General features: G+C 38.2%; 1 protein-coding gene and 3 non-coding genes across 4 annotated transcripts; all 4 read left to right on the top strand.

The window, feature by feature from the left end:
• Positions 1-1,181: 1,181 nt before the first annotated feature.
• On the top strand, positions 1,182-2,787 carry LOC134326192 (piggyBac transposable element-derived protein 4-like). The gene is made up of 4 exons (XM_063008384.1): positions 1,182-1,192; positions 1,231-1,786; positions 1,953-2,243; positions 2,423-2,787. The coding sequence occupies exons 1-4, from the start codon at positions 1,182-1,184 to the stop codon at positions 2,744-2,746; spliced, it is 1,182 nt and encodes a 393-aa protein (XP_062864454.1). The 3' UTR covers positions 2,747-2,787.
• Positions 2,788-8,857: 6,070 nt separating this feature from the next.
• On the top strand, positions 8,858-8,929 carry trnaq-cug (transfer RNA glutamine (anticodon CUG)). Its single transcript has one exon. It is a non-coding gene; the product is annotated as a tRNA-Gln (tRNA).
• Positions 8,930-11,807: 2,878 nt separating this feature from the next.
• On the top strand, positions 11,808-11,879 carry trnaq-uug (transfer RNA glutamine (anticodon UUG)). Its single transcript has one exon. It is a non-coding gene; the product is annotated as a tRNA-Gln (tRNA).
• A 1,282-nt stretch (positions 11,880-13,161) lies between these two features.
• trnak-cuu (transfer RNA lysine (anticodon CUU)) lies at positions 13,162-13,234 on the top strand. Its single transcript has one exon. It is a non-coding gene; the product is annotated as a tRNA-Lys (tRNA).
• The last annotated feature ends 14,376 nt before the right edge of the window (positions 13,235-27,610 follow it).

The following is a 27,610-nucleotide window of genomic DNA, read 5'->3' as shown; positions in this document are numbered from 1 at the left end:
AAACCATATCAGTGCTCACAGTGTGGGAAGAGCTTCAGTACCCAGGGTGCTCTCAAAATACACCAGCACATTCACACAGGAAAAAAAACATATCGGTGCTCACAACGTGGAAAGAGTTTAAATACACAGAGTTATCTAAAAAAACACCAGCGCATTCACACTGGAAAGAAACCAAATCAGTGCTCACAGTGTGGGAAGAACTTCAGGTGCCTGAGTGCTCTCAAGATACACCAGCGCATTCACACAGGAGAGAAACCGTATCAGTGCTCACAATGTGGGAAGAGTTTTAATACACAGGGTAATCTGAAAAAACACCAGCACATTCACACTGGAGAGAAACCGTATCAGTGCTCACAGTGTGGAAAGAGTTTTAATATACAGGGTGATCTCAAAAAACACCAGCGCATTCACACTGGAGAGAAACCGTATCAGTGTTCACAGTGTGGAAAGAGTTTTAATATACAGGGTGAACTCAAAAAACACCAGCGCATTCACACTGGAGAGAAACCGGATCAGTGCTCACAGTGTGAGAAGAGTTTTAAAAGTGCAGAAGTAGTTTCTGAATTGGAACGACTGGAAGAAGAAGAAGAATTGCAGGTATCAGAAGAAAGTGACTACGATTCGTTTGAAGAAGACGCTTTTCTTCATGGAGAAGATGCTGTTCTTGACTTGTAAGTACATTTTTTATTTTTTATACCAAATTTACATTTGTGTTGTTGCATTGAAAAGTTTATTTTAGTAGTAAGGTAAAAATGCCAAGATCAAATTATTGTTTTCCAACTTTTATAACTTTTAAAAGACTATACTGTTGTTTCCAAGTTTATTATATATAATTTTGTTACAGCTGTGCATTTATTACAAAAACTTATGTTGTATTTTTCTTTTCGCGTTTTATAATAGCAATTCTGAGGATTCAGGTGATGACTGGGTGCCTGCTGCTCAGACTAAGAGAAAGAGGCATTCTTCCCCACCCCACCCTGAATCCACATCAAGGACCAATCACGCAGATCCAGAAAGTACTGTAACGTCTGTCGAAGTGGTGCCAAGTACTTCATCCACCCACCTCCCAACAATACAGAAGACCAGGTCATCAGCAACACGTGCGAAGAGGCAATCAAGAGGACGTTCTCACTGAGTTCCTGCACAAACAAAAAGGCCAGGCAGTGTTTCTACAACCGAAGATGGAGATGATGTTTGGCATGACATCACTGATGTTGATGAGGCACCCAGCATTCCAAAATTTTTGCCAAAGCGACTTCCAGGGCTACAGCTTCTATCGAACACTGTATATTCCCCACTGCAGTTGTTTCAGCTGTTTTTCAGTACGTCTGTGGTGAAGACTATTGTAGATAACACCAATAAGTATGCTGAGATCAGAGCAGCTGCAAATCCATCCAACAAATGGATTCCTCTCAGTGTTAGAGAATTCTACAAATTTATTGCATTGGTAATATACATGGGGATTGTGAAACTAAAATCTGTTGCAGACTACTGGTCTGGAAAGGAATATTACCGCCTTCATTGCACCACAAAAGTGATGACAGGCAAAAGATTTTTGGCAATCTCTAGTAACCTGCATCTGTGTGACCCAAAAGAGGACAAAGATAACACAAGGAGAAAGGGAACCCCAGCATATGACAAACTTTTCAAATTGAAGCCACTGTATACAGAGTTGCTGACAGCATGCCGGACATATTTTCAGCCGGACAAGGACATTTCGATTGAAAGCAAGAATCTTCTAATCTGCATCTCTAAAGCAAGAATTGGCCTGAAACAATACATGAAGGCAAAGCCAACAAAATGTTGCTACAAAATGTTTGTTTTGGCTGATTCAACCACAGGTTACACTTGGAATTTTTTTTATTTATGAAGGCAAGCAATCCGTTTGCTCAGGCCATGAACTGAGCTATGACTCAGTTATGTCCCTCATGGATTTTGCCCTTCTTGGCAAGGGGTACCACCTCTACACTGACCATTTTTACACAAGCCCCATGCTCTATTTGGATCTCCTGAAGAAGGAGACTCTTGCTTGTGGTACCATCCGTACCAACCGGAAGGGGTATCCAAGAACAAAAATCAATGATCTCACCAGGCAGGCAAAGAGAGGAACCATCCGCTGGCACAGACGTGGACAACTTCTTTTTGTAAAGTGGATGGACACAAGGGAGGTTGTGGTGTGCTCCACAATGCACAAGGCATATGATGGTGACACAGTGATGAGGAGAGTAAAAAATCAGGAGGGGGTTAGGAATAAAGTGAATGTTCCAGTTCCAAGGATTACAACAGGCACATGGGTGGAGTTGATTTGTCGGACACCTTGATTTCATATCACAATGTCTTACACAAGACAGTCAAGTGGTACGAGACATTATTTTACCATTTCATTGACATTGGGATTGTAAATAGTTTTATTTTACATCAGCAAATATCAAAAACAAATGCACAAGAGGCTCTACCTCAGAAACTCTTTAGAGAGAAACTGATGTCGGAGCTTGTGGCCTTTTCAGAGGACACCACCCAGGATGAGTCTGCTGCAGGACCCTCAGGTGAAACAAAACAATGCCTGCCAGCATTTTACAGCGATGACAGTACAGCTGGCAGGCGAAAATGTGCCATGTGCAAAAGGTCTGGTGAAATTGTGAAGACGCCAGTGTACTGCAAAAAGTGCAATGTGCCATTGTGCGTTGTGGCCAAAAGAAACTGTTTTTACAAATGGCACAATATGGGGCACCACAAAAACCTGTAAATATTTGTACCAAAAAATGTAAATAGACATTGTAAATAGTTTTGAGTTGATTGTATTTTTCATAAAATTAGTTTTGCTAATCATTCAATTGTTGTGTTTTATTTTTGGAAAACATGTTTATAAAACTTTTGTAACATAGGTACCTAAATACAATTCATTATATTGAACTCAGAGGTTGTTTCTAGTGTAAAAAGGCTAAAAAAGCATGTAGAAAAGCTAAAATAACATTTGGAGAGGCTAAAAAGACATTTGGAGAGGATATGTCAGGGTTATACAATTATTATTTAAACTAAGGTATGTAGATCTGAACCTAAATTAATTATGTTGTCACCATAAAATACAGATCATTTATTTTTGCAATATAGCTTGTTTTTCCCTATTGGAAGGTTTTGGAGAGGTTTTGGGCACATTTGGAGAGGCCGATATGGACTGTTGTTACTCCAACTTGTATAACTCCAGATCAGTATGGGTGATCATCAAAAAAATTTGGTATGGTGGTAGTAAACAACTTTGGCCACAGACATGATGTGTTGGCAATGTTATACCAGACCTATATTCATACTTATACTCACTAAAACTTTGGACTAAAACAAAAAATGTAAAAATCGATTTTATCATCATTGCAACATGGTAAAATATCATTATGACCTTTAGCAGTTTCTTCTGATACTTTATGGGGTTTTCAGTCACATTAAACCATAAATGTCCTAATATCATATGTACTTTGTGAATAAACAGCATTAAAATTTGGGTATGCCCTTCAGACGGAAAATGCACAAAAATAGGCTGGACAGCCAAGGGGTTAATCAACTGAGTAATCTCAAAAAACATCAGCGCATTCACATTTTACAGAAATGATGCTCACAGTGTTGGAGCTGCTTTGCTTATTTTTCAGCACTTAGACACAAGTCTGACTCATCAGATTGTACCAAACAAGCTAAAATATAAAAAATATAAAATATAGTGAGTGAGTGTTGGGGAGAAATGGTTAGCAATGAATTATACTGTGTAATTAATAGGTAATTAATTACACAGTAAACATTAATAAGTAAACAGTAATAATAAAAGTATAAATTTTAAGGTTAAACTATTACTGGCAAATAATGTGATTATCTATAGTGGAGTGAATGGTGGGTAGAACCAGGAGGGTTAGAGCCTGATGTAAGTGAATGCTATTAATTAATAGTAAAAGTGAATTGAAAATAAAAGGTACTGGATCGGCTAGCATATATTGGTCTTAGTGATGCTGTGCTTGATTGGTTTTCTTAATACATTTCTAGACATGTACAGTATGTTCACATTAACTCCTGTTACTAGTGGTGTCCCTCAGGGCTCTGTCTTGAGGCCTATACTGTCTATAATTTACCTGCTTCCCATTGGACGTATCTTTAGCAAATACAACATTCAATTTTATTGTTATGCGAACGACACCGAACTATACCTGTCCACTGTGCTCACGGCTACTCTTCCTCCTCCATCTCTCTCTGATTGTCTAATAGAATTAAGAACATGGTTCTCTTACAATTTTCTCAAATTAAATGCTGATAAAACTAAAATTCCTCTTATAGGTAGAAAATCTCCTCTCTCTAAATCTAACAAATTCTCAGTGATGATGAAGAACTCAGTCGTTTCTCCTTCTTCTACTCACAATCTTTCATTTCATGCACATATTAACAATATCACACGATCTACTTATTTCCATTTACGTAACATACATCGTCTACGTCCATTCCTTTCTCCTAGAAGTGCTGATGTTCTTGTTCATGCCCTGGTCACATCTCGATTTGATTATTGTAACTCTCTCCTTTTTGGTCTACCTCATATGGGAGCTAGAGCTTTTAGCTACTCTGCCCCACGTCTCCGGAACTTTCTCCCTCCTGACATTCACACCATTGATTCAATTCCTAGTTTCAAAACATGCCCTAAAACGTATTTCTGTAAACTCGCCTACCCTTAATCTGTGTCGTTAATTATGTACGGATGTTTTGTATTGTAAGGTGTCCTTAAGTGTTTTCAAAGGCGCCCATAAATAAAATGTATTATTATTATTATTTTTATATGTTGGCACAGATATTACTTATATAACTTGTGTTTCACACGTTTTCATTGTTTGGCTTACATAACTTGGTACAATCAGTTTTGTACAATTTGATGTTTTCATATACTTGAGCAGTTGCTACAGTCTGGACAAATGGCCACCTATCCAGTCTAGAATTAGTATTGTTATGGTCATTTATGTGTCATTTATGTATTTTGCTTGTTATTGCTTGTTTGCTAATAAAATATCTACATATTGAACCTTAATCCTTGGTCTCATTATTGATTCCTGAAAGCTTCTGTCCTGTTTTTAGATGAATAAAAACACGTCCCAGTCAGTGTAATGAAGAGCAGAGAAGGCTATCGCTAGGCAGGTCTTTACCTGTATTAGTTCTGGTTTGTAGCAACTGGTGAGCGGTCTGTATGCTGAAATCAACATAAGTCCCACAAAGTCCACATAGGAGTGAGAAAACTGACATTGTTCAACTCACGTATGGCACTAAGGTAAAAGATATTTGGTATAATAAGAACATCAACATTTTTCATGGTTTTGTTTTCATTGGTTAAAAAAGTCTCCATATAGATATTATATCATTAATTACACTTAGCACTGATTGCTAAGTGCAGTTCTGTGTTCAGCTGTATTGAGGATATCGACATTTTCCTCAGGCATGTTGTTACATTTTAACAAAAAGCATCCATTTTTTGCTGAGATAGCAATTACTACACTTTGCATTGTTATTGTACTGGAATTCTAGGGTCAGCTATCAGTGATATCATAATATATCAATTATTACACTTAGCATTGATTGCTTTAATTATTTTTTAATTAAGTACAAGTAAAATTACTAGTCTAAAAATCTACTCAAGTAAAAAGTAACTAATTTAAAATGTACTCAGAGTAAACATTACTTATTACTTTACTTACTTATTACTAAGTTAATACCAGACTTTTGAAGCATAATCTGTCACTCTGTTTATATCATTGCACACCTGGACATTTAATGCCAAAACACTTTGTAATTTGTTTTATTATATTACATTTTTTATTATTATTGACATTGCGTATATATTTATTTCTACCAACATTGTACTGCAGTACTTACTTATTATTTCTTATGCACCTTTAGCCTATTTAATTAATGATTTTTAACTGAGTTTTTTATTTACTTTTTTCTATTGTACCCTGAGCTGTTGTAATAAATGACTTTCCCTCTGGGATTAATACATTGATCTATCTATCTATCTATCTATCTATCTATCTATCTATCTATCTATCTATCTATCTATCTATCTATCTATCTATCTACTTTTTTAACAGCGGTGGGGGGGGTGTCTCCTGTGCAATGCAAACATGACAAGTGGATACCTTACAATATCTTACAATATTTGTTTTTAATTAAGATATATCAGAAAAAAAAACATTTTGATAGAACATTTAAAACATTTAGGGATGTGTAATGTGTTATTTTAGTACAGACCATCCCATAATACTTTTTCAAACTGTCTAACCACTGAAGCTGGCATTAATTGTGGATTCTATAGACCAGCCTTCTTTTCATCACCAACAAACATCAAACAACAATCATACTGCAAATCTCAGAACTCAACACAAGTCAAGGTAGTAGTTTAAAAGTGACAGAAAGTCTGTGTCTGTTTCTGTTGTTTATTCTGAATTGTGTTTGTGTGTAAACTGTGATTGAATTAAACCTACATCTCTCTGATGGTCTGACTGATGAGCTGTCTGTTCTGACATGCTGCTTAAGCCTGGCTAGCTCAGTCGGTAGAGCATGATACTCTTAATCTCAGGGTCATGGGTTCCAGCCCCATGTTGGGCGAGTATCATCATTTAACATTTACAGAAACCAAAAGAACGTTCTTCCACTTTGTATAGCCGGTCTCCGGTGACTTATCAGGTGGATATTTGTGCTTGTAGGACTTGCTTGTTTTTCTTTTCTACAATGTAAGTTCACACCTTCAGGTTCATGTTATTCGAGATCTCTAAATAGATTTCTTCCTCATGTACAGAAAGACGCAGTTCAGTTTGAGAAGCTCACAGCGGGAGAGCGAGTGAGTCTGCGCGTTCAAATGAATCAAATGAGTTGATTCTTTAATCCGGTTCTTTAAGTTGAACGACAGGAATAGACTCGAAAGAGTCTATTCACTAAGTTGATGGTACTCAGCAATGAGCAATTTGAAGCTGAGGGAGTCGATTCTTTTTGATGAAGTCAACATTTTATAGTAAAAAGCGTCAGATCACTATCGTTAGGTGTCATTTAAAAATGAATTGCGGGTCAATACAGAGACAAACCATCTCATCTAATACAAAATAGAATAAATAATGTATAACAGTTTGATGATGCATCATACATACAGCCCTAGTCAAAATATCCTATATCCTATATATCCTATATATCCTATATATCCTGTATATCCTATATCCTATATATCCTATTCTCAAACTTTTTAGACCAAGTACCACCCATTATCAAACCAAAACTTCCAAGTACCACCTATGTTTCTCATCACAGAACCACATATGGCACACATTAATTAGGTGTGTGTGTGTGTGTGTATATATATTAGTGATGGGAATTATGGCTTTTTGAAGGGTGCCGGATATTTTGGCTCGGTTCCTTTTAAAGAGCCGTTAAAAAAAATGGCTCTTCATTCTTCGGGAGGCGCTAAACTTCGGCAGGTGTTAAACTATAAGACTTAACTCTGTGCAGTTATTAATAGTGGGGCATTTTGTTGTGATTTTGATACTTGGGTGGCAATGTTTAGCAAAAGAATAGTTAAAATGTACTGCCTAAATCTACATTATTTTAGAATTATATGAATCCCGTCAGTTTAAAAAATCTGAGATGTTAAAGTCTGAAGTTATGTGTGTGTGTATTTTTCTTTTTCAGCTTTATTTATTTAGCAAATGGCAAGTTTCATTTGGGAGCCGGTGTGAGTTTCAAGGTTTAGAAACATTAGCAGTTTCAGGAAGGTAGCGTTCAGCGCATGTGCAGTACAACAGAGCGCTTGTGGGGTGTAGACCACAACTGTTTGTGCTAGTAGTGTAAACCAAGCATATCACCATTCAGGAAGGTATATCAGTGCCAAAATATGAGCCAGTTTGTTTAGTAAAACTTTATAAGCCAACAGCAGCGAATAAACCTTAGATTACATGTCAGTTCCGGAAGCCTTCCGCATATACATAGAGGCTCCCTGATGCCCGCAAGTCAGATAAAATCTCCCGGAATCTAAAATAAGCGGCCAAGAACGCACACACACACACACACGCAGGCGACACAGACTTTTTCCCGATTGCATATTAAATCCGGTATCTGATATACAATCTAGTGCACTATGCAAGGAACACAAATCATCATCTAGTTATTCTTTCTAGTGCACTCTGTAGTGAACATGAATGCGTTATCTAATACACTATCTAGTCCACTATGTAGGAAACATAAATCCGTGATCTAATATACAATCTAGTGCACTGTGTAGGGAACATTAATTCATATCTAAAATACTATCTAGTGCACTATGTAGGGAACATAAATCCGTTATCTGATATACAATTTAGTGCACTATGTAGGGAACCTAAATCTGTTAACTAATACGCTACCTAAAGCATTATGTAAGAAACATAAGTCTATTATCTAGTACACTATTTAGTGCAAAGTAAGTAAAAGCCATAACAAAAGTAAAAAACATAACTTCTTTTTTAATATACAATCTAGTGCACTATGTAGGGATTATAAATCAATTATCGTTCACACTATCTGGTGCACTATGTAGTACACATTAATGTGTTTGTGATGCGAACAGTTAGTTTAGTAGCTCAGTTAGCAGCTCCTAAAAGCTCTGTTATCACCCATACCCTTTGCTGTGTGCGAGAGCGTTTTTAGCTTTTTTTTTTAGCTCCCTGAAATGAGTTTTTGCAACTTGGGATGTCTGACATGTTAACTTCCATCTATCCATCCAGCTCAAATACCATAAACACTACATAAAACATGTGGAGTTAATGGTGTAATTATTAACCTTTGTGCTCAATTCTTCATTACAAAACATTTCTTTTGTGGTTCCATGGTGTAATGGTTAGCACTCTGGACTCTGAATCCAGTGATCCGAGTTCAAATCTCGGTGGAACCTAGCTTTATTTAGGTAAAAACACTGTTATCAATGATGAGAAGACAATAGTATTTCACATATGACTGCTCTATGCCAAATTAGAACACAAAGTGGCAAGTCATTGTTTACAGCGCCATCTACCGACCAACTGCGTCTAGAACTTGGTGCAATTTTTCAACAGTGGAACTTTTTGTTGTGATTTTGGTACGGTGGCCCGCTGAGTCAAAACACGATAACATTTACAAAACAAACAAAAGCTGACAACACAACAACATTAGGGAAAAACACGAATACAAAAAGAACAACACAACAACATTAAGGAAAAACACGAATACAAAAAGGACAACACAACGAAATTAAGGAAACACGAATACAAAAGGACAACACAACGAAATTAAGGAAACACGAATACAAAATGACAACACAACGAAATTAAGGAAACACGAATACAAAAGGACAACGCTACGAAATTAAGGAAACACGAATACAAAAGGACAACGCAACGAAATTAAGGAAACACGAATACAAAATGACAACACAACGAAATTAAGGAAACACGAATACAAAATGACAACACAACGAAATTAAGGAAAATGCTCCCGGTCACTAGAGGGCACCTCTATCATTTTTTATCTGTATGAACATTGCAGCAAAGAAAGCAAGAAGCAGAGCAGTGTAGTGCAGAGAATCTGGATTCGGTTTAACTTTAATGTTCAGTGATATAATTCTTAATAAAATTGAGCTTTTTAGTGTCGGTGGTTTGATTGTATAGCACCTTTTTGTTTTTTAAACATCAGGCAGCAATTAGCTTGCCAAATGTTTTAATATAATTGCAAAATCAACTAACTTGAGCTTTAACCAGACTGTGCCACGCTTTTACAGTTTAACATGTTTTAATGTCATAAACCTTTTAACAGTATATTTACAATGTATTAGTTAGTTTTTCAGAAAAAGGAATCCATTAAAGTGTCATATAATTTGATGTATTAATGTCAAACAAATTTTTATATACACATCGGTTTCTTTCACCTATTACAAACCTTGTACAAAGCATTACAAAAATTTATTTCTTTTATAAAAAAAAAAAATACATCTAAATCTTGTATTATTTAATTAGATTAATGTCAAACCATTTTTAGACACAAATGGACACACCTGTAAAATATAATTATCATACAATTATTGATTTTAACTAGAAATTAAAATAAATGATTTAATAATGTAAAGAAGTTTGTAGGTGAGGGGTATGTACTGTATGTACATATGTATGTATATATAAAATAGTTTACATTAATAAATGTAATCATGTCAAATAATTCTATAATTTACAATGATCCTATATGAAATAAGGTAATATATCCGTTATTTGTCATGTATACATATACAGATGTACAGTACAATGAGCATAAATTTTTTTATCTTAACTATAAATTTAAAAGAAAATATAACTAAAAATGTTTGTAGTAAATGGGAAACATTGAGGTTTATACTAATAAATGAAATTACGAGACCTGCATAGGTTAATTCATCTCCAAAATAAAATGATCAGATTTATTGATCTTTATTTAAAATTAATATAAAATAGTTTGTAGTAGGTGAGAAACATTAATGTGTTTGTATGAAAATGGTTTGAAATAAATTTATCAAAAGCTCAATTTTATTAAGAATTATATCACTGAACATTAAAGTTAAACCGAATCCAGATTCTCTGCACTACGCTGCTCTGCTTCTTGCTTTCTTTGCTGCAATGTTCATACAGATAAAAAATGATAGAGGTGCCCTCTAGTGACCGGGAGCATTTCCGTTGTAGGATTTGAATTTGTGTTTCCTTAATTTCGTTGTGTTGTCATTTTGTATTTGTGTTTCCTTAATTTCGTTGTGTTGTCATTTTGTATTCGTGTTTCCTTAATTTCGTTGCGTTGTCATTTTGTATTTGTGTTTCCTTAATTTCGTTGTGTTGTCATTTTGTACTCGTGTTTCCTTAATTTCGTTGCGTTGTCCTTTTGTATTCGTGTTTCCTTAATTTCGTTGCGTTGTCCTTTTGTATTCGTGTTTCCTTAATTTCGTTGTGTTGTCCTTTTGTATTTGTGTTTCCTTAATTTCGTTGTGTTGTCCTTTTTGTATTCGTGTTTCCTTAATTTCGTTGTGTTGTCCTTTTTGTATTCGTGTTTTTCCTTAATGTTGTTGTGTTGTGCTTTTTGTATTTGCGTTTTTCCTTATTGTTGTTGTGTTGTCAGCTTTTGTTTGTTTTGTAAATGTTATCGTGTTTTGACTCAGCGGGCCACCGTAATTTTGATACCTGGGTGGCAATGTTTAACTAAAATTACTTTTATTTAGTGTTTAAAACATCTAAATTACCTCATTTTTTTCAATTGATTTCAGTCAATTATATCAATCACGTAAGTTTAAATCACTTGAGATGTTAAAGTCTGAAGTTGTGTATTTTTGCTTTATTTACTTAGCAAATGGTGAATCATTACATTTAGTTTTCATGGTGTCAGGGTTCCATGGTGTAATGGTTAGCACTCTGGACTCTGAATCCTGCGATCTGAGTTCAAATCTCAGTGAGACCTTAATGCTTTTATTTGGGGCCTGGTGTGAGGTCCAAGAATGAGAAACATTAGCAGTTTCAGGAAGGTAGCATTCAGCGCATGTGCAGTACAACAGAGCATCGCAATTGCTTGTGCTAGTTTAGAGTCACCTTAAATGACAGGTTAATTTCCATCCATTCATCCAGCTTGAATATCATAATACCACTAGTAGTGTTATAGTGTTCCACATGTGACTGCTCCATCCCAAAATATAATCGCTAATCATTGTTTACAGCACCATCTAACAGCCAACTTGCTCTTAAATGACTAATTATTAACTTTTGGGCTTAAGTAAGACCTCATTGTGTGGTTCCATGGTGTAAAGGTTAGCGCTCTGGACTTTGAATCCAGTGATCCGAGTTCAAATCTCGGTGGAACCTGGCTTTATTTAGGTAAAAATGCTGAGTTATATGCACTGTTATAAATGCTGAGTAGAGAATAGTGTTCCACATGTGACTGCTCTATGCCGAATTGTAGTACCAAAAGGCAAATTATTGTTTACAGCGCCACCTACCGGCCAACTGGGTCCTAAACTTAACTTTTTAAGTTTTAAGTTTTCCAACAGCGGCATAGTTTGTTTTTTTGATACTTGGGTGGCAATGTTTAACTAAAATTACTTTTATTTACTGCCTAAAACTTCTAAATTACCTATCTGAATTATATCAATCACGTACGTTTAAAAATCTGAGATGTAAAAGTAAAGTCTGAAGTATTAACATGTTAACTTCCATCCATCCATCCAGCTTAAATGCCATAAACACTACATATAAAACATGTGGAGTAAAACAGTATAAAACATATAAATATAAAACATGTGGAGCTATTCTTACTACAGTAAAACACACTGAACTGACTTTTAAAGTAAAGTTCAAAATGTTGTACAGAGATCGTTTCCATCTAGTGCTAGATAAATTACAGCTTGTTACTTGCGTACAGATTTGTGGCATTATTATTAAATTGTTGTTGTCGTGTTTGTTGTTATTTTTTAACTGTTCATGTTTTAAAGTGTAAAACCATAAACAGCACCGTCTATAAATAAATGAATCTTGTGCTTCCTCTTGAGATTTTTGTTTACGTGAACAATGTCTGAAATTTGATGAGCTTGATTAGTTTGTAATATGTGTTAAGATGATGAATGAACCTAAACACTTGCTTTTAAATTTTAAGTTTTTATTTATTTATTTTAGTTTCAATACAACGTGACACCAGCAAGATAAAGAAAGCAAAAATAAAGTGTCCCAAGTGTTTTTGTAACGTGTTGTAGACCTGCAATGGCGACTGTTTTTAGTATACAGGAAAGAAAAGGCCGAATGCTGGTGAAAATGTTATTTGGCAACCCAGCACTGTGTAAACATTGGACAGAACACGTGATGGATTATTTTAACTTGTTGGGTTGTGCAGTTTAACCATTGTGCTGGATTAAATAAATGTAAGAAAATACAGCATTAAAGCATAATCTCAATAAAATAGGCTACAATTTAACACTATAATACAATACAATACAGCGACAGTACGTCTGTGTCTGTTTCTGTTGCTTATTCTAAATTGTGTTTGTTTGTAAACTGTGAATTAGTTCTTAATCTGGTCATGATGTTAGTGAATTAAACCTACAGCTCTCTGATGTTCTGACCAATAAGCTGTCTGTTGAGACCTGCTGCTTAAACCCGGCTAGCTCAGTCGGTAGAGCATGAGACTCTTAATCTCAGGGTCGTGGGTTCGAGTCCCACGTTGGGCGAGTATCTTCATTTAACATCTACAGAAACCAAAAGGACGTTCTTCCACTTTGGACAGTCGGTCTCCGGTGACTTATCAGGTGGATATTTGTGCTTGTAGGACTGTTGTTTACTGGATGTTTCTCAGTTACTTATTTCCACTATTCTGTGGGACTACACGTTGTTGTATCTCATATCCGTTTGACCAACAGGCAAGTTGTGCAATAGGAGGCACTCATCTGGCACTGGAGACATGCTTGGCCAGTCCATCACCTTTACCCTCAGCCTCTTCAATAAAGCAGTGGTCGTCTTAGAGGTGTGTTTGGGGTCATTATCATGCTGGAACACTGCCCTGCGACCCAGTTTCCAGAGGGAGGGGATCATGCTCTGCTTCCGTATTTCACAGTACATACTGGAGTTCATGTGTCCTCTCAATGAAATGTAACTCCCCAACACCTGCTGCACTCATGCAGCCCCAGACCATGGCATTCCCACCACCATGCTTGACTGTAGGCATGACACACTTATCTTTGTACTCCTCACCTGATTGCCGCCACACATGCTTGAGACCATCTGAACCAAACAAATTAATCTTGGTCTCATCAGACCATAGGACATGGTTCCAGTAATCCATGTCCTTTGTTGACATGTCTTCAGCAAACTGTTTGCGGGCTTTCTTGTGTAGAGACTTCAGAAGAGGCTTCCTTCTGGGGTGACAGCCATGCAGACCAATTTGATGTAGTGTGCGGCGTATGGTCTGAGCACTGACAGGCTGACCCCCCACCTTTTCAATCTCTGCAGCAATGCTGACAGCACTCCTGCGCCTATCTTTCAAAGACAGCAGTTGGATGTGACGCTGAGCACGTGCACTCAGCTTCTTTGGACGACCAACGCGAGGTCTGTTCTGAGTGGACCCTGCTCTTTTAAAACGCTGGATGATCTTGGCCACTGTGCTGCAGCTCAGTTTCAGGGTGTTGGCAATCTTCTTGTAGCCTTGGCCATCTTCATGTAGCGCAACAATTCGTCTTTTAAGATCCTCAGAGAGTTCTTTGCCATGAGGTGCCATGTTGGATCTTTCAGTGACCAGTATGAGAGAGTGTGAGAGCTGTACTACTAAATTGAACACACCTGCTCCCTATGCACACCTGAGACCTAGTAACACTAACGAGTCACATGACATTTTGGAGGAAAAATGACAAGCAGTGCTCAATTTGGACATTTAGGGGTGTAGTCTCTTAGGGGTGTACTCACTTTTGTTGCCGGTGGTTTAGACATTAATGGCTGTATATTGAGTTATTTTGAGGGAAGAATAAATTTACACTGTTATATAAGCTGCACACAGACTACTTTTCATTGTGTCAAAGTGTCATTTTGTCAGTGTTGTCCCATGAAAAGATATACTTTAATATCTGCAGAAATGTGAGGGGTGTATAAGTACAAGTAAAATTACTAGTCTAAAAATCTACTCAAGTAAAAAGTAACTCATTTAAAATGTACTCAGAGTAAACGTTACTTATTACTTTTTTACTCCTGTGTAATGCAAACAGGACAAGTGGATATATCTCACAATAGTTGTTTTTAATTAAGATATAATAGAAAAGAAAAGATGTTGATAGAACATTTAAAACATTTAGGGATGTGTAATGTGTAATTTTAGTACAGACCATCCCATAAAACATTTTCAAACTGTATAACCACTGAAGTTGGCATTAATTGTGGATTCTATAGACCAGCCTTCTTTTCATCACCAACAAACACCAAACAACATCATACTGCAAATCTCAGAACTCAACACAAGTCAGGGTAGTAGTTTAAAAATGACAAATGAAATTTCTGTTACTTATTCTGAATTTAGTTTGTTTGTAAACTGTGAATTAGTTCTTAATCTGGTCGTGATGTTAGTGAATTAAACCTACATCTCTCTGATGGTCTGACCGATGAGCTGTCTCATTAAAGAATGAGTCGATTCTTTAATCCAGTTCTTTAAGTCGAACGACAGGAATAGACTCGAAAGAGTCGATTCACTAAGTTGATAGTACTCAGCAAAGAGCAGTTGGCAGCTGAGGGAGTCGATTCTTTTTGACGAAGTCAACATTTTAAATGTTATACAATATAATTAAAAGAGTCGGATCACTATCGTTAGCCGCCATTTAAAAATGAATCGCGGGTCAATACAGAGACAAACCATCTCATCTAATACAAAATAGAATCAAACAATGTATAACAGTTTAATGATGCGTCATACATACAACCCTACTCAAAATATCCTATATATCCTATATATCATATACAGTGTATCACAAAAGTGAGTACACCCCTCACATTTCTGCAGATATTTAAGTATATCTTTTCATGGGACAACACTGACAAAATGACACTTTGACACAATGAAAAGTACTCTGTGTGCAGCTTATATAACAGTGTAAAATTATTCTTCCCTCAAAATAACTCAATATACAGCCATTAATGTCTAAACCACCGGCAACAAAAGTGAGTACACCCCTAAGAGACTACACCCCTAAATGTCCAAATTAAGCACTGCTTGTCATTTTCCCTCCAAAATGTCATGTGATTTGTTAGTGTTACTAGGTCTCAGGTGTGCATAGGGAGCAGGTGTGTTCAATTTAGTAGTACAGCTCTCACACTCTCTCATACTGGTCACTGAAAGCTCCAACATGGCACCTCATGGCAAAGAACTCTCTGAGGATCTTAAAAGACGAATTGTTGCGCTACATGAAGATGGCCAAGGCTACAAGAAGATTGCCAACACCCTGAAACTGAGCTGCAGCACAGTGGCCAAGATCATCCAGCGTTTTAAAAGAGCAGGGTCCACTCAGAACAGACCTCGCGTTGGTCGTCCAAAGAAGCTGAGTGCACGTGCTCAGCGTCACATCCAACTGCTGTCTTTGAAAGATAGGCGCAGGAGTGCTGTCAGCATTGCTGCAGAGATTGAAAAGGTGGGGGGTCAGCCTGTCAGTGCTCAGACCATACGCCGCACACTACATCAAATTGGTCTGCATGGCTGTCACCCCAGAAGGAAGCCTCTTCTGAAGTCTCTACACAAGAAAGCCCGCAAACAGTTTGCTGAAGACATGTCAACAAAGGACATGGATTACTGGAACCATGTCCTATGGTCTGATGAGACCAAGATTAATTTGTTTGGTTCAGATGGTCTCAAGCATGTGTGGCAGCAATCAGGTGAGGAGTACAAAGATAAGTGTGTCATGCCTACAGTCAAGCATGGTGGTGGGAATGCCATGGTCTGGGGCTGCATGAGTGCAGCAGGTGTTGGGGAGATACATTTCATTGAGGGACACATGAACTCCAATATGTACTGTGAAATACTGAAGCAGAGCATGATCCCCTCCCTCCGGAAACTGGGTCGCAGGGCAGTGTTCCAGCATGATAATGACCCCAAACACACCTCTAAGACGACCACTGCTTTATTGAAGAGGCTGAGGGTAAAGGTGATGGACTGGCCAAGCATGTCTCCAGACATAAACCCAATAGAACATCTTTGGGGCATCCTCAAGCGGAAGGTGGAGGAGCGCAAAGTCTCGAATATCCGCCAGCTCCGTGATGTCGTCATGGAGGAGTGGAAAAGCATTCCAGTGGCAACCTGTGAAGCTCTGGTAAACTCCATGCCCAGGAGAGTTAAGGCAGTTCTGGGAAATAATGGTGGCCACACAAAATATTGACACTTCAGGAACTTTCACTAAGGGGTGTACTCACTTTTGTTGCCGGTGGTTTAGACATTAATGGCTGTATATTGAGTTATTTTGAGGGAAGAATAATTTTACACTGTTATATAAGCTGCACACAGAGTACTTTTCATTGTGTCAAAGTGTCATTTTGTCAGTGTTGTCCCATGAAAAGATATACTTAAATATCTGCAGAAATGTGAGGGGTGTACTCACTTTTGTGATACACTGTATATCCTATATATCCTGTATATCCTATATCCTATATATCCTATATATCCTATATATCCTGTATATCCTATATCCTATATATCCTATTCTCAAATTTTTTAGACCAAGTACCACCCATTATCAAACTAAAACTTTCAAGTACCACCTATATTTCTCATCACAGAACCACATATGGCACACATTAATTAGGTGTGTGTGTGTGTGTGTGTGTGTGTATATACAGTATATTAGTGATGGGAATTATGGCTTCTTGAGGGGAGCCGGATCTTTTGGCTCGGTTCCTTTTAAAGAGCCGTTCAAAAAAATGGCTCTTCCTCCTTCGGGAGGCGCTAAACTTCGGGAGGTTTAACTCCGTGCAATTCTTAACAGTGGGGCGTTTTGTTGTGATTTTGATACTTAGATGGCAATGTTTAGTAAAAGAATAGTTAAAATGTACTGCCTAAATCTTCTACATTATTTTAGAATTATATAAATCCCGTCAGTTTAAAAAATCTTAGATGTTAAAGTCTGAAGTTGTGTGTGTGTATTTTTCTTTTTCAGCTTTATTTATTTAGCAAATGGCAAGTTTCATTTGGGAGCTGGTGTGAGTTCTAAGGTTTAGAAACATTAGCAGTTTCAGGAAGGTAGCGTTCAGCGCATGTGCAAGTACAACGAGCCAGTTTGTTCAGTAGAACTTTATAAGAGTCACCTTAGATTACATGTCAGTTTCAGAAGTCTTCCGCATATACATAACGGCTCCCTGATGCCCGCAAGTCAGATAAAATCTCCCGGAATCTAAAATGAGCGGCCAAGAACGTGCACACACACACACACACACATGCGTATTAAATCCGTTATCTGATATACAATCTAGTGCACTATGTAGGGAACATAATTAATTATGCAATACACTATCTAGTGCACTATGTAAGGAACACAAATCATCATCTAGTTATACTTTCTAGTGCACTCTGTAGTGAACATGAATGTGTTATCTAATACACTCTCTAGTGCACTATGTAAGGAACACAAATCATCATCAAGTTATACTTTCTAGTGCACTCTGCAGTGAACATGAATGTGTTATCTAATATACAATCTAGTGCACTGTGTAGGGAACATAAACCAATTGTCTAATTCACTATCTAGTGCACTACGTAGGGAACATAAATTCATATCTAAAGTACTATCTAGTGCACTATGTAGGAAACATAAATCCGTTATCTGATATACAATTTAGTGCACTATGTAGGGAACCTAAATCTGTTAACTAATACGCTACCTAAAGCATTATGTAAGAAACCAATCAAAGGAGCTTGTTTTTAGAGCCGCAAGAAGCGTAAACAAAGTTTCAGTGTAGTTGGATCAGAACATCATAACTCACGTTATAACTTCCTTATTAGTGTTGCTGTGGGTATTATGGTGGATGTTGCCTGCGTGTTGTCTGCTAGTTAATGTGTTAATGCGTTTAACCCTGCTAGTTTTATACTGGACATATTGGACACTCGGCCTGACATTCGAGTTTCTTTCATCTCGTTCTCGGCTAATAAACATTCAAAAGCAAATAAACCTGCACGAACTGAACGAACTTTGTTTACGCTTCTTGCGGCTCTAAAAACAAGCTCCTTTGATTGGTCGGTAATTACATCTATCTCCCCAGTAGTCCCGCCCCCTGCACGCCTAAGCCCCGCCCCTGCAGCTACAGGTACAGATCAGTTTTGCAACACGCTGACTGAGATATTTGTTGCAAAACTCGTGGCGGGCAGATTTGAAACTGTGCTGCAATGTTTTTATTCTCACATCGAAAATAAAAGTACAAATGTATTTTTTACAGGTACAAATCTTTTTTACAGTTACAGAGTTATTTTTTACAGGTACAAATCTTTATTACAGTTACAGATTTTATTTTTACAGATAAAAATTGTACAGATTATTTTTACAGTTACAAATTTATTTTTTACAGGTACAAATCTTTTTCACAGTTACAGATTTTTTTTTACAGGTACACATTTTTACAGATTTCGTTTTCACAGGTGCAAAACTTTTGCTACATATTTACCTCCATAGATTACATGTTAACTTCCATCTATCCATCCACCTTAAATACCATAAACACTACGTACAAAACATGTGGAGCTATTCTTACTACAGTAAAACACACTGAACTGACTTTTAAAGTGAAGTTCAAAATGTTGTACAGAGATCGTTCCCATCTAGTGGTGCTAGATAAATTACAGCTTGTTACTTGGGTACAGATTTGTGACATTATTATTAAATTGTTGTTGTCGTGTTTGTTGTTATTTTTTAACTGTTCATGTTTTTAAATGTAAAACCATATACAGCACCGTCTATAAGAGGACCGGGAGTGTGTTTAAAACCTGGAACAGGTCTGTACACTGATGCTTAGTGTATATATATATTTTCTCTCTCTCTCTATATATATATACACTCAATATTATATATATACACTTAATATTATATATATATATATATATATATATATATATATATATATATATATATATATATATATATATACTTAATATTATATATATATACACTTTATATTATATATATATATATATATATATATATATATATATATACTGTACATACACTCAATATTATATATATACACTCAATTCTATATATACACTCAATATTATATATATACACTTAATATTATATATATATATATATATATATATATATATACAGTGCCTGACAGAAGTTCTGTCGCTTATCCATGTTGTGTAAACAAAAGCTTATAACCTGACTTTAAATTCATCCATTGGTTTTAGAAATGACTCATATGAAAGCTGAAACCCTCCCAAATAAGGTTTAATTTACGAAAATACATTTGCTTCACTGCAGAAATATTGATCATTTAATGAACACAGAAAGGTCAGATTTTGGCAAGACAAAAGTTTTGTCGCCCACAGAAAGTAATGTGAAAATCAAACAAATAATTTACTTTAAATCCAAAGATATGTTTCATAACATTGGTGAATGAAGTTGTGGTGCTATTAGAGCCATATTTAATATTTTGTGTGACTTCCATGAGCTTTAAGGACTGCATCCATGCGGTTCGACAATGATTCATACAATTTATTGATGAAGTCATCAGGAATAGCAAAGAAGTTCATCAAGATTCTTTGGTTTTGTCTTCCAAGCTTCCTCTTTCATCCTACCCCAAACATGCTCAATGATGTTCATGTCTGGTGACTGGGCTGGCCAGTCCTGGAGCACCTTGATCTTCTTCGCCTTGAGGAACTTTGATGTAGAGATGGATGTATGAGATGGAGCACCATCCTGACAAGTTGCAGTTCAAGTGAAGGTCTGGGGTGCTGGGGTTCTTTTTATACACACCCACTAATTAACCGATCAATTAGTGAGCACAGGTGAGGCTGTAAACTAGGATTGGGTGCATTATATGACAAGGCGACAAAACTTAGTCTTGCCAAAATCTGACCTTTCTGTGCAAATGTATTTTCGTAAATTAAACCTCATTTGGGAGGGTTTCAGCTTTCATATGAGTCATTTCTAAAACCAATGGATGAATTTAAAGTCAGGTTATAAGCTTTTGTTTACACAACATGGATAAGCGACAGAACTTCTGTCAGGGACTGTATACACTTAATATTATATATATATATATACACTTAATATTATATATATACACTTAATATTATATATATATATATATATATATATATATATATATATATATATATATATATATATATATATATATACACTCAATATTTTATATATATATATATATATATATATATATATATATATATACTCAATTCTATATATACACTCAATATTATATATATACACTTAGTATTATATATAAACACTTAATATTATATATATTTATATTGATGCAGGCGGTGGTTCATCATACAAAACAATCAACTTCTCTACAAGAAGAGGTTTAAGGTAGGTCACATGACTTTACATGATCTAAATCAGCTCTGTGAAATACCCATAATGCACAGCGGTCGTACGCAGCAGACTTCTGTGCTGGGCTGCACCCCAAACCGCCCTTGTCGTGTTTAAGTCTGGGACGATTTCACCGGTGTTTATATCATCGACTGTATAAATAAGAAGGTTTTATGTTCTATTCCCCCAGCATGATTTCACGGTGCTGGCTGAAGACCTGCAGCGCTGTTCAGTCCAGAGCTGCGAGGACGCCGGGCAACGCTTCTGCTTCCGGGTGGTCACGCCCACAAGGTAAGTCCAGATCTATAATCATCAGAGATAGACAGACAGATGATCAATAGACAGACAGACAGATAACCAATAGACAGATAGATAGGCAGACGCACAGACAGACAGATAGATGATCAATAGACAGACAGATGATTAATAAACAGACAGGCAATAAATAGATAGACAAGATAATTGATAGATAGATAGACAGACAGACTAATAGATAGACAGACAGATATATAGATGATCAATAGACAGACAGATTATCAACAAACAGACAGACAGATAGATGCTAGATAGACAGATAAAGAAGAAATAGATTATAGATAAATAGATAATTGATAGACAAACAGATAGGTACACAGACAGATAGATAAATGATCGACAGACAGACAGATAGTCAGACAGACAGACATGTATATGATCAATAAACAGACAATAGATAGACAGACAAGATGATTGATAGACAGACAGGCAATAGATACATAGACCAGATGATTGATAGATAGACAGACAGACTAATAGATAGACAGACAGATAGATGATCAATAGACAGACAGACAGATGATCAACAGAAAGACAGATAGATGTTAGATAGACAGATGGATAGACAGATAGACAAGAAGATAGATTATAGATAAATAAATATTCAAAAGACAGACAGATATAGACACAGACAGATGATCAATAGACAGATCGATAGACACACTATTTATCTATCTGTCTATCCATCTGTCTGTCTGAATGTCTGTCTATTTTTCTGTTTATCTATCTACTCAATCTGTCTGTCTGTCTGCATCCTATATAATCTGTATCTATCACCGTGTGTGTACAGGAGCTTTACGTTCCAGGCCGACTGTGAGGCAGGTAGACGGGCATGGATCAGCGCCATTCAGAACCTGACTGAGAGAGAAGAAACAGTCGAGAGCGAGGTGAATTATCATCACCACTATACTCCGGGAGGGGAGGAGTTCGGTTCTCGTCTCTGTAACACCAGTTTAATCCGTTTAAATTAGGAGGATTCAGACGGGTACGATGATGATTCGAAATCAGACTCCAGTGAGACGTTAGTGGACAGGGAGATTCAGTTGGAGGACTCAGACTCGAGCGAGCAGACAGACTCCCAGGGACCACGAGTGTCTTCTGAAGCTCCAGGTAACTTTAACACCACCACATTCGAGTCCCACACTATTGAACTCTAGTGACTATATATTTAACTCTTGGACTTCATAGGTGGGATCAGTTCTGGAGAAGTCATCTGTGATGCTCTCGAGAACAAGGGTGAGTACGCCGAACCTTTATGTAGACCCTTATTTTTGGTCCACATGACACATGGAGCATCATTGGTGATACTTGTGTTAAAGATGCTGAAGGAGAAACCACCGACGGAGGACATCAAGAGGAGAAGACGACCGACACGAACCCGGACAGCTTTGAGAGCGGACACACTGTCGGAGAGCTGCTGGGAAAGGGAGGCTGCGGTTCCGTCTACGAAGGCGACCGTAAAGCGGATGGGAACCAGGTGAGTATCAGTTTGCTGTGTTGATCCTCCCCTGGATCCTCCTATGTCTCCAGATACCTGTGACGACCAACCAGGACTTTATTGGGTCACTGGCGTATGGGATCTTCCAGCAAGGCTAGAAACGTCCCACATTGGTTGGAAGAGCATGACCAACACTTCCGAGTACTACCCTGACCCCCTGATTCCCCAGACTTGAACCCATCTCAATTGTCATGTTGGCTTTACGGATCCTCCCTTGGCTCCAGATACCTGTGACGACCTTCTGAAGAGGCCAAATCAGTAATAATAATAACATGTCTCTTGTGGGCAGCAGGTTGAGGTACCATGCACTGTACCCGAGACAGACGACACCACAGAGGGAACGTCACGTGTGGTTGAGGATGTCTCTGAGCTGCACAAGTGCTATGAGGTTTACAAAACCATTGGATCAGGTAACTGGTACCACTTTCAGTCGTCTCTCTGTCTTTGTGTAACACAGATGTGCATCTTTTAAAACCTGACAATATATATTTTTTTATTCAATCGTTCTTCAGGTGGTTATGCGACGGTCAAGCTCGGCAGGCACATTCAGACTCAAGAGCCAGTGGCCATCAAGATCCTGGAGAAGAAAGAGCTCGGGGCTAGTTTCAGCAAAACCCTCTGTTAAAGATGGACGTGTCTCAGTTTCCAAACGTTTGGTTCTCCTAATTCTGATCTGAAAAGTCATAAAACTGTTCCTGTTTCATCCCCATTGCAGGATGAGTTGTCTGATTTGAGGATAGAGATTGAAGCCCTGAAGAACCTCAATCATCAGCATGTGTGCCGCTTGTACCAAGTCATGGAGACTGCTGACCAGATCTACCTGGTGCTTGAGGTACCATCAGTGGATGGAAACTATCAGATTTGATTTAATCTCTGGATTTATAATGATTTGCTGCTCACTTCACTCGCTCTCTCCTCCAGTTTTGTCCGGGTGGAGATCTGTTCGACCACATCGATAATAACGACAGGTTGTCGGAGGAGGAGACGCGCAGGATCTTCCGTCAGATCATCTCGGCGCTGGTCTACGTCCACAGCCAGGGATACGCCCACCGTGACCTTAAACCAGTGCGTCAGCCACTTATACTTTGTGCTCTTTCTTTGTTAGTGCTTGTACATGACGTGTTTTATTTTGACTCTCAGGAAAACATGATGCTGGATGAGAAGAACAACATCAAGCTCATCGACTTTGGTCTCTGTGCCAAACCAGAGGTTCGTGTCTCTACTAAGACTGTAGTGTATACTTAAATCAAGCATGCCATTCAGAGAGTCTAGTAAGGTGATGTGTTTACCCACATCCATCATGCTAAAGCCTTGCACACATGGCGTCCACAATCAGTTTCAGTGATCAGTTAGATGAACAGGACATCACAGAGCCATGCTGGTTCAGTTTGTGTGCTGTGTTGCAGATGCGAGTCAACAGTTGGACCTTCGGTTGATAGAAATCTGTTTTGTTGTAGGGTGGATTGGGTACTGCTCTGATTGAGGGCTGTGGAACCCCTCCCTACATGGCACCAGAAATCATTGATGATAAACCCTATCATGGTGCAGAGGTAGGTTTGATTGGGGTGTGTCCCCAGGTTATTCATGATAAACTTCAATTGAAAAGTCTCCAAATCCAAGGTGTTCAGTCCCCTCTGTAGCCCCATTCATGAGTTATTCTATGAGGTCTGGATGAGGGGACTGACCAGGGTAAAGCATGGTTAAAAAAGACAATGAATATGTGTGTGTGTGTGTATTTTAGGCAGATGTTTGGAGCTTGGGTGTTGTCCTATATGACATGCTGTGTGGCTACCTCCCATTCGACGGTGACGACTTTGAGGAGCTCCATGAACAAATCACTGTAAGTTCTGGAACGACAATGAAACACCATTGGCATACACGTCTTGTTACGATTATTAAATTGAATCCATGTTAAACATACAGTAAAAGTAACAGTAATGGCTTGTGGTGATGTTCTTTGATCAGATGTGATTGTTTTGCTCTGTGTTTCCTCAGAAAGGACATTTTGACACTCCTGATTGGCTGTCTCCTGGTTCTGTACTGCTGATTAAGGAAATGCTGCAGGTGTTTGTTTATGGTGTGTTTAATGTGAGCAAAGTGGGTGTGTGTTTCTCTGTGGGCTTCATCACCTGAAGTTCTTGTATCTTGTCCTGTAGGTGGTTCCAGAGTGGCGCACAAAGGTGGAGCATCTGCTGGATCATGAGTGGGTAATGAAGGGGTACAGCAGCCCTGTGGAATGGCACAGCACATGCCCGGTACAACATCCACCCTAGACGTAGTACAGTGACATGATGGACATGATGGAGCAGCTGGAGTCTGAGGTACACTTCAGTACTTGTATCTGCATCAACACAGATGCTAAAATGTAGACACATATTTATTAATGTGTTTATGTGTGTGTGCAGTGGAAGTTTGATCAGACCACAGCTACGTATCTTTTGCTCTTGAGAAGGAAGCAGCGCAGTAGTCCAGTGTGTAGCTGAGCGGACGTGTAAGAAATCCAGGTAACATTCCCACAATCAGTGTATTTTACCTGATAAACGCTGCTCTACATGCTCATCTGTCCAAACACTACAGCTTCTGGAATGTTCTTACATCTCTTCTTGTTTTATTTAGCAGGAGACGTTGTCGGTGCATCAAGGAGGGACGATGGTGGAGCCGTCCAATCAGGACACGTTACATCTCAATTTCACATTTCAGTGATTGTTGCAGATGTTTCTCCCTAACCCATCCTCTCTCTCTCTCTTCTTTTACCAGAACGATGCATTTTGGGTATCTGTGTGTGACTGGTTAGAGGAACTCCACTGAGGTGCCGCCCTTGTTGATCCACACAGCTGTATGAGAAGTGTAGAACATGGATGACCAGGATCAACAAGCATCAAAATCTTATAACATTAAATAATAAATAAATAAACTCACTGAATATATGAAGGTGCATGGATGTTCATTTTTACAATAGCAACACAACGTTTCCGACATGTTACAGAACATTGAACTCAGCAGTGAAGATACAGACCTACTGTCAGCTCACTCAGAGCAGCCTGAGATCGTTACCCTGAAACTTAATGAACTCATATCTCCTAAAGAGACAGTACACTATTAACAACCATTTTATAATACACGAGGTCCAGTTACAAAATACACTATATTGCCAAAAGTATTCACTCACCCATCCAAATCATTGAATTCAGGTGTTCCAATCACTTCCATGGCCACAGGTGTATTAAACCAAGCACCTCGCCTTGTCGCTCTCAGGAGCTCAGTGAATTCCAGCGTGGTACTGTGATGCCACCTGTGCAACAAGTCCAGTCGAGAAATTTCCTCACTACTAAATATTATACAGTCGACTGTCAGTGGTATTATAACAGTGGAAGCGTTTGGGAACAAAGTGGTACCACGTAAAATGACAGAGCGGGTCAGCGGATGCTGAGGAACATAGTGCACAGAGGTCACCAACGTTCTGCAGAGTCGATCACTACAGACCTCCAAACTTCATGTGGCCTTCAGATAAGCTCAAGAACAGTGTGTAGAGAGCTTCATGGAATGGGTTTCCATGGCCAAGCAGCTGCAACCAAGCCTTACATCACCAAGCGCATGGTCTAAAGCACACCGCCACTGGACTCTAGAGCAGTGGAGAAGTGTTCTCTGGAGTGATGAATCACGCTTCTCTACCTGGCAATTCAATGGACGAGTCTGGGTTTGGCGGTTGCCAGGAGAACAGTACTACAAGTTTGGTGGAGGGGGGATTATGGTGTGGGGGTGTTTTTCAGGAGTTGAGCTTGGCCCCTTAGTTCCAGTGAGAGAAACTCTTAATGCTTCAGCATACCAAGAGATTTTGGACAATTTCATGCTTCCAACTTTGTGGGAACAGTTTGGGGATGGCCCTTTCCTGTTCCAACATTACTGCGCACCAGTGCACAAAGCACAAAGTCCTTAAAGACGTGGATCAGCCAGTTTGGTGTGAAAGAACTTGACTGGTCTCAACCAGATAGAACACCTTGAGATGAATTAGAGCGGAGACTGTGAGCCAGGCCTTCTCGTACAACATCAGTGTCTGACCTTACAAATGCACTTCTGGAAGAATGGTCAAAAATTCCCATAAACACACTCCTAAACCTTGTGGAAAGCCTCTCAGAGAAGTTGAAGCTGTTATAGCTGCAAAGGGTGGCCAACATCATATTAAACCCGGTGGATTAAGAATGGGACGTCACTCAAGTTTTCTGTTATTCCTCAAAGAAATTGATTGAAGTCAGGATTTCTCGTTGTGATGTTTTGCTTTAATCTTCACTGAAAGTGTGCAGAATCTCAAATGGTTTTTGTGCTATTATGCAGCTGGTTGAATGGAGTTAGTGTAGAATCATGTACAAAGATCTAAAGGAAGAAGAGGTTAACAGGCCGGTTAGCTCAGTTGGTTAGTGCGTGGTGCTAATAACTCCAAGGTTGCGGGTTCGATCCCCATATGGGCCACCCCTACCTTAATGATTAAAGGTAGCATGGTTGAGAGAGAGTCAGGTGAGCATGTGCTGTGTGTCAGGACTTTCTAACCTGAGTATTTTAATCAATGAAAGTAAGAATATCACCCTGTTCTTCTGCCATCTTCAATTCTGGCTTCATTTCACCTAATGAACGTGGCATGACCTTTATAAATGCTTACAATCCATTTCATCAATAGCAATAAAAAATAAAAAATAAAAGAACTGCTGTGTAATTGAGTGAATTCTTGC

The sequence above is a fragment of the Trichomycterus rosablanca genome, chromosome 14 (assembly GCF_030014385.1).
Source record: "Trichomycterus rosablanca isolate fTriRos1 chromosome 14, fTriRos1.hap1, whole genome shotgun sequence".
Lineage (NCBI taxonomy): Eukaryota > Metazoa > Chordata > Actinopteri > Siluriformes > Trichomycteridae > Trichomycterus > Trichomycterus rosablanca.
The sequence above is the reverse complement of the archived record's forward strand: the minus strand, read 5'-3'. Positions and strand labels throughout refer to the sequence as shown.

What these genes read in the sequence shown, in the direction of transcription:
- LOC134326192 (XM_063008384.1), top strand. An exon ending in GCCTGAAACAATACATGAAG is followed by an intron (nt 1,787 to 1,952) that starts GCAAAGCCAACA and finishes CTTCTTGGCAAG; the next exon opens with GGGTACCACCTCTACACTGA. An exon ending in GAGTAAAAAATCAGGAGGGG is followed by an intron (nt 2,244 to 2,422) that starts GTTAGGAATAAA and finishes ATTTTACATCAG; the next exon opens with CAAATATCAAAAACAAATGC.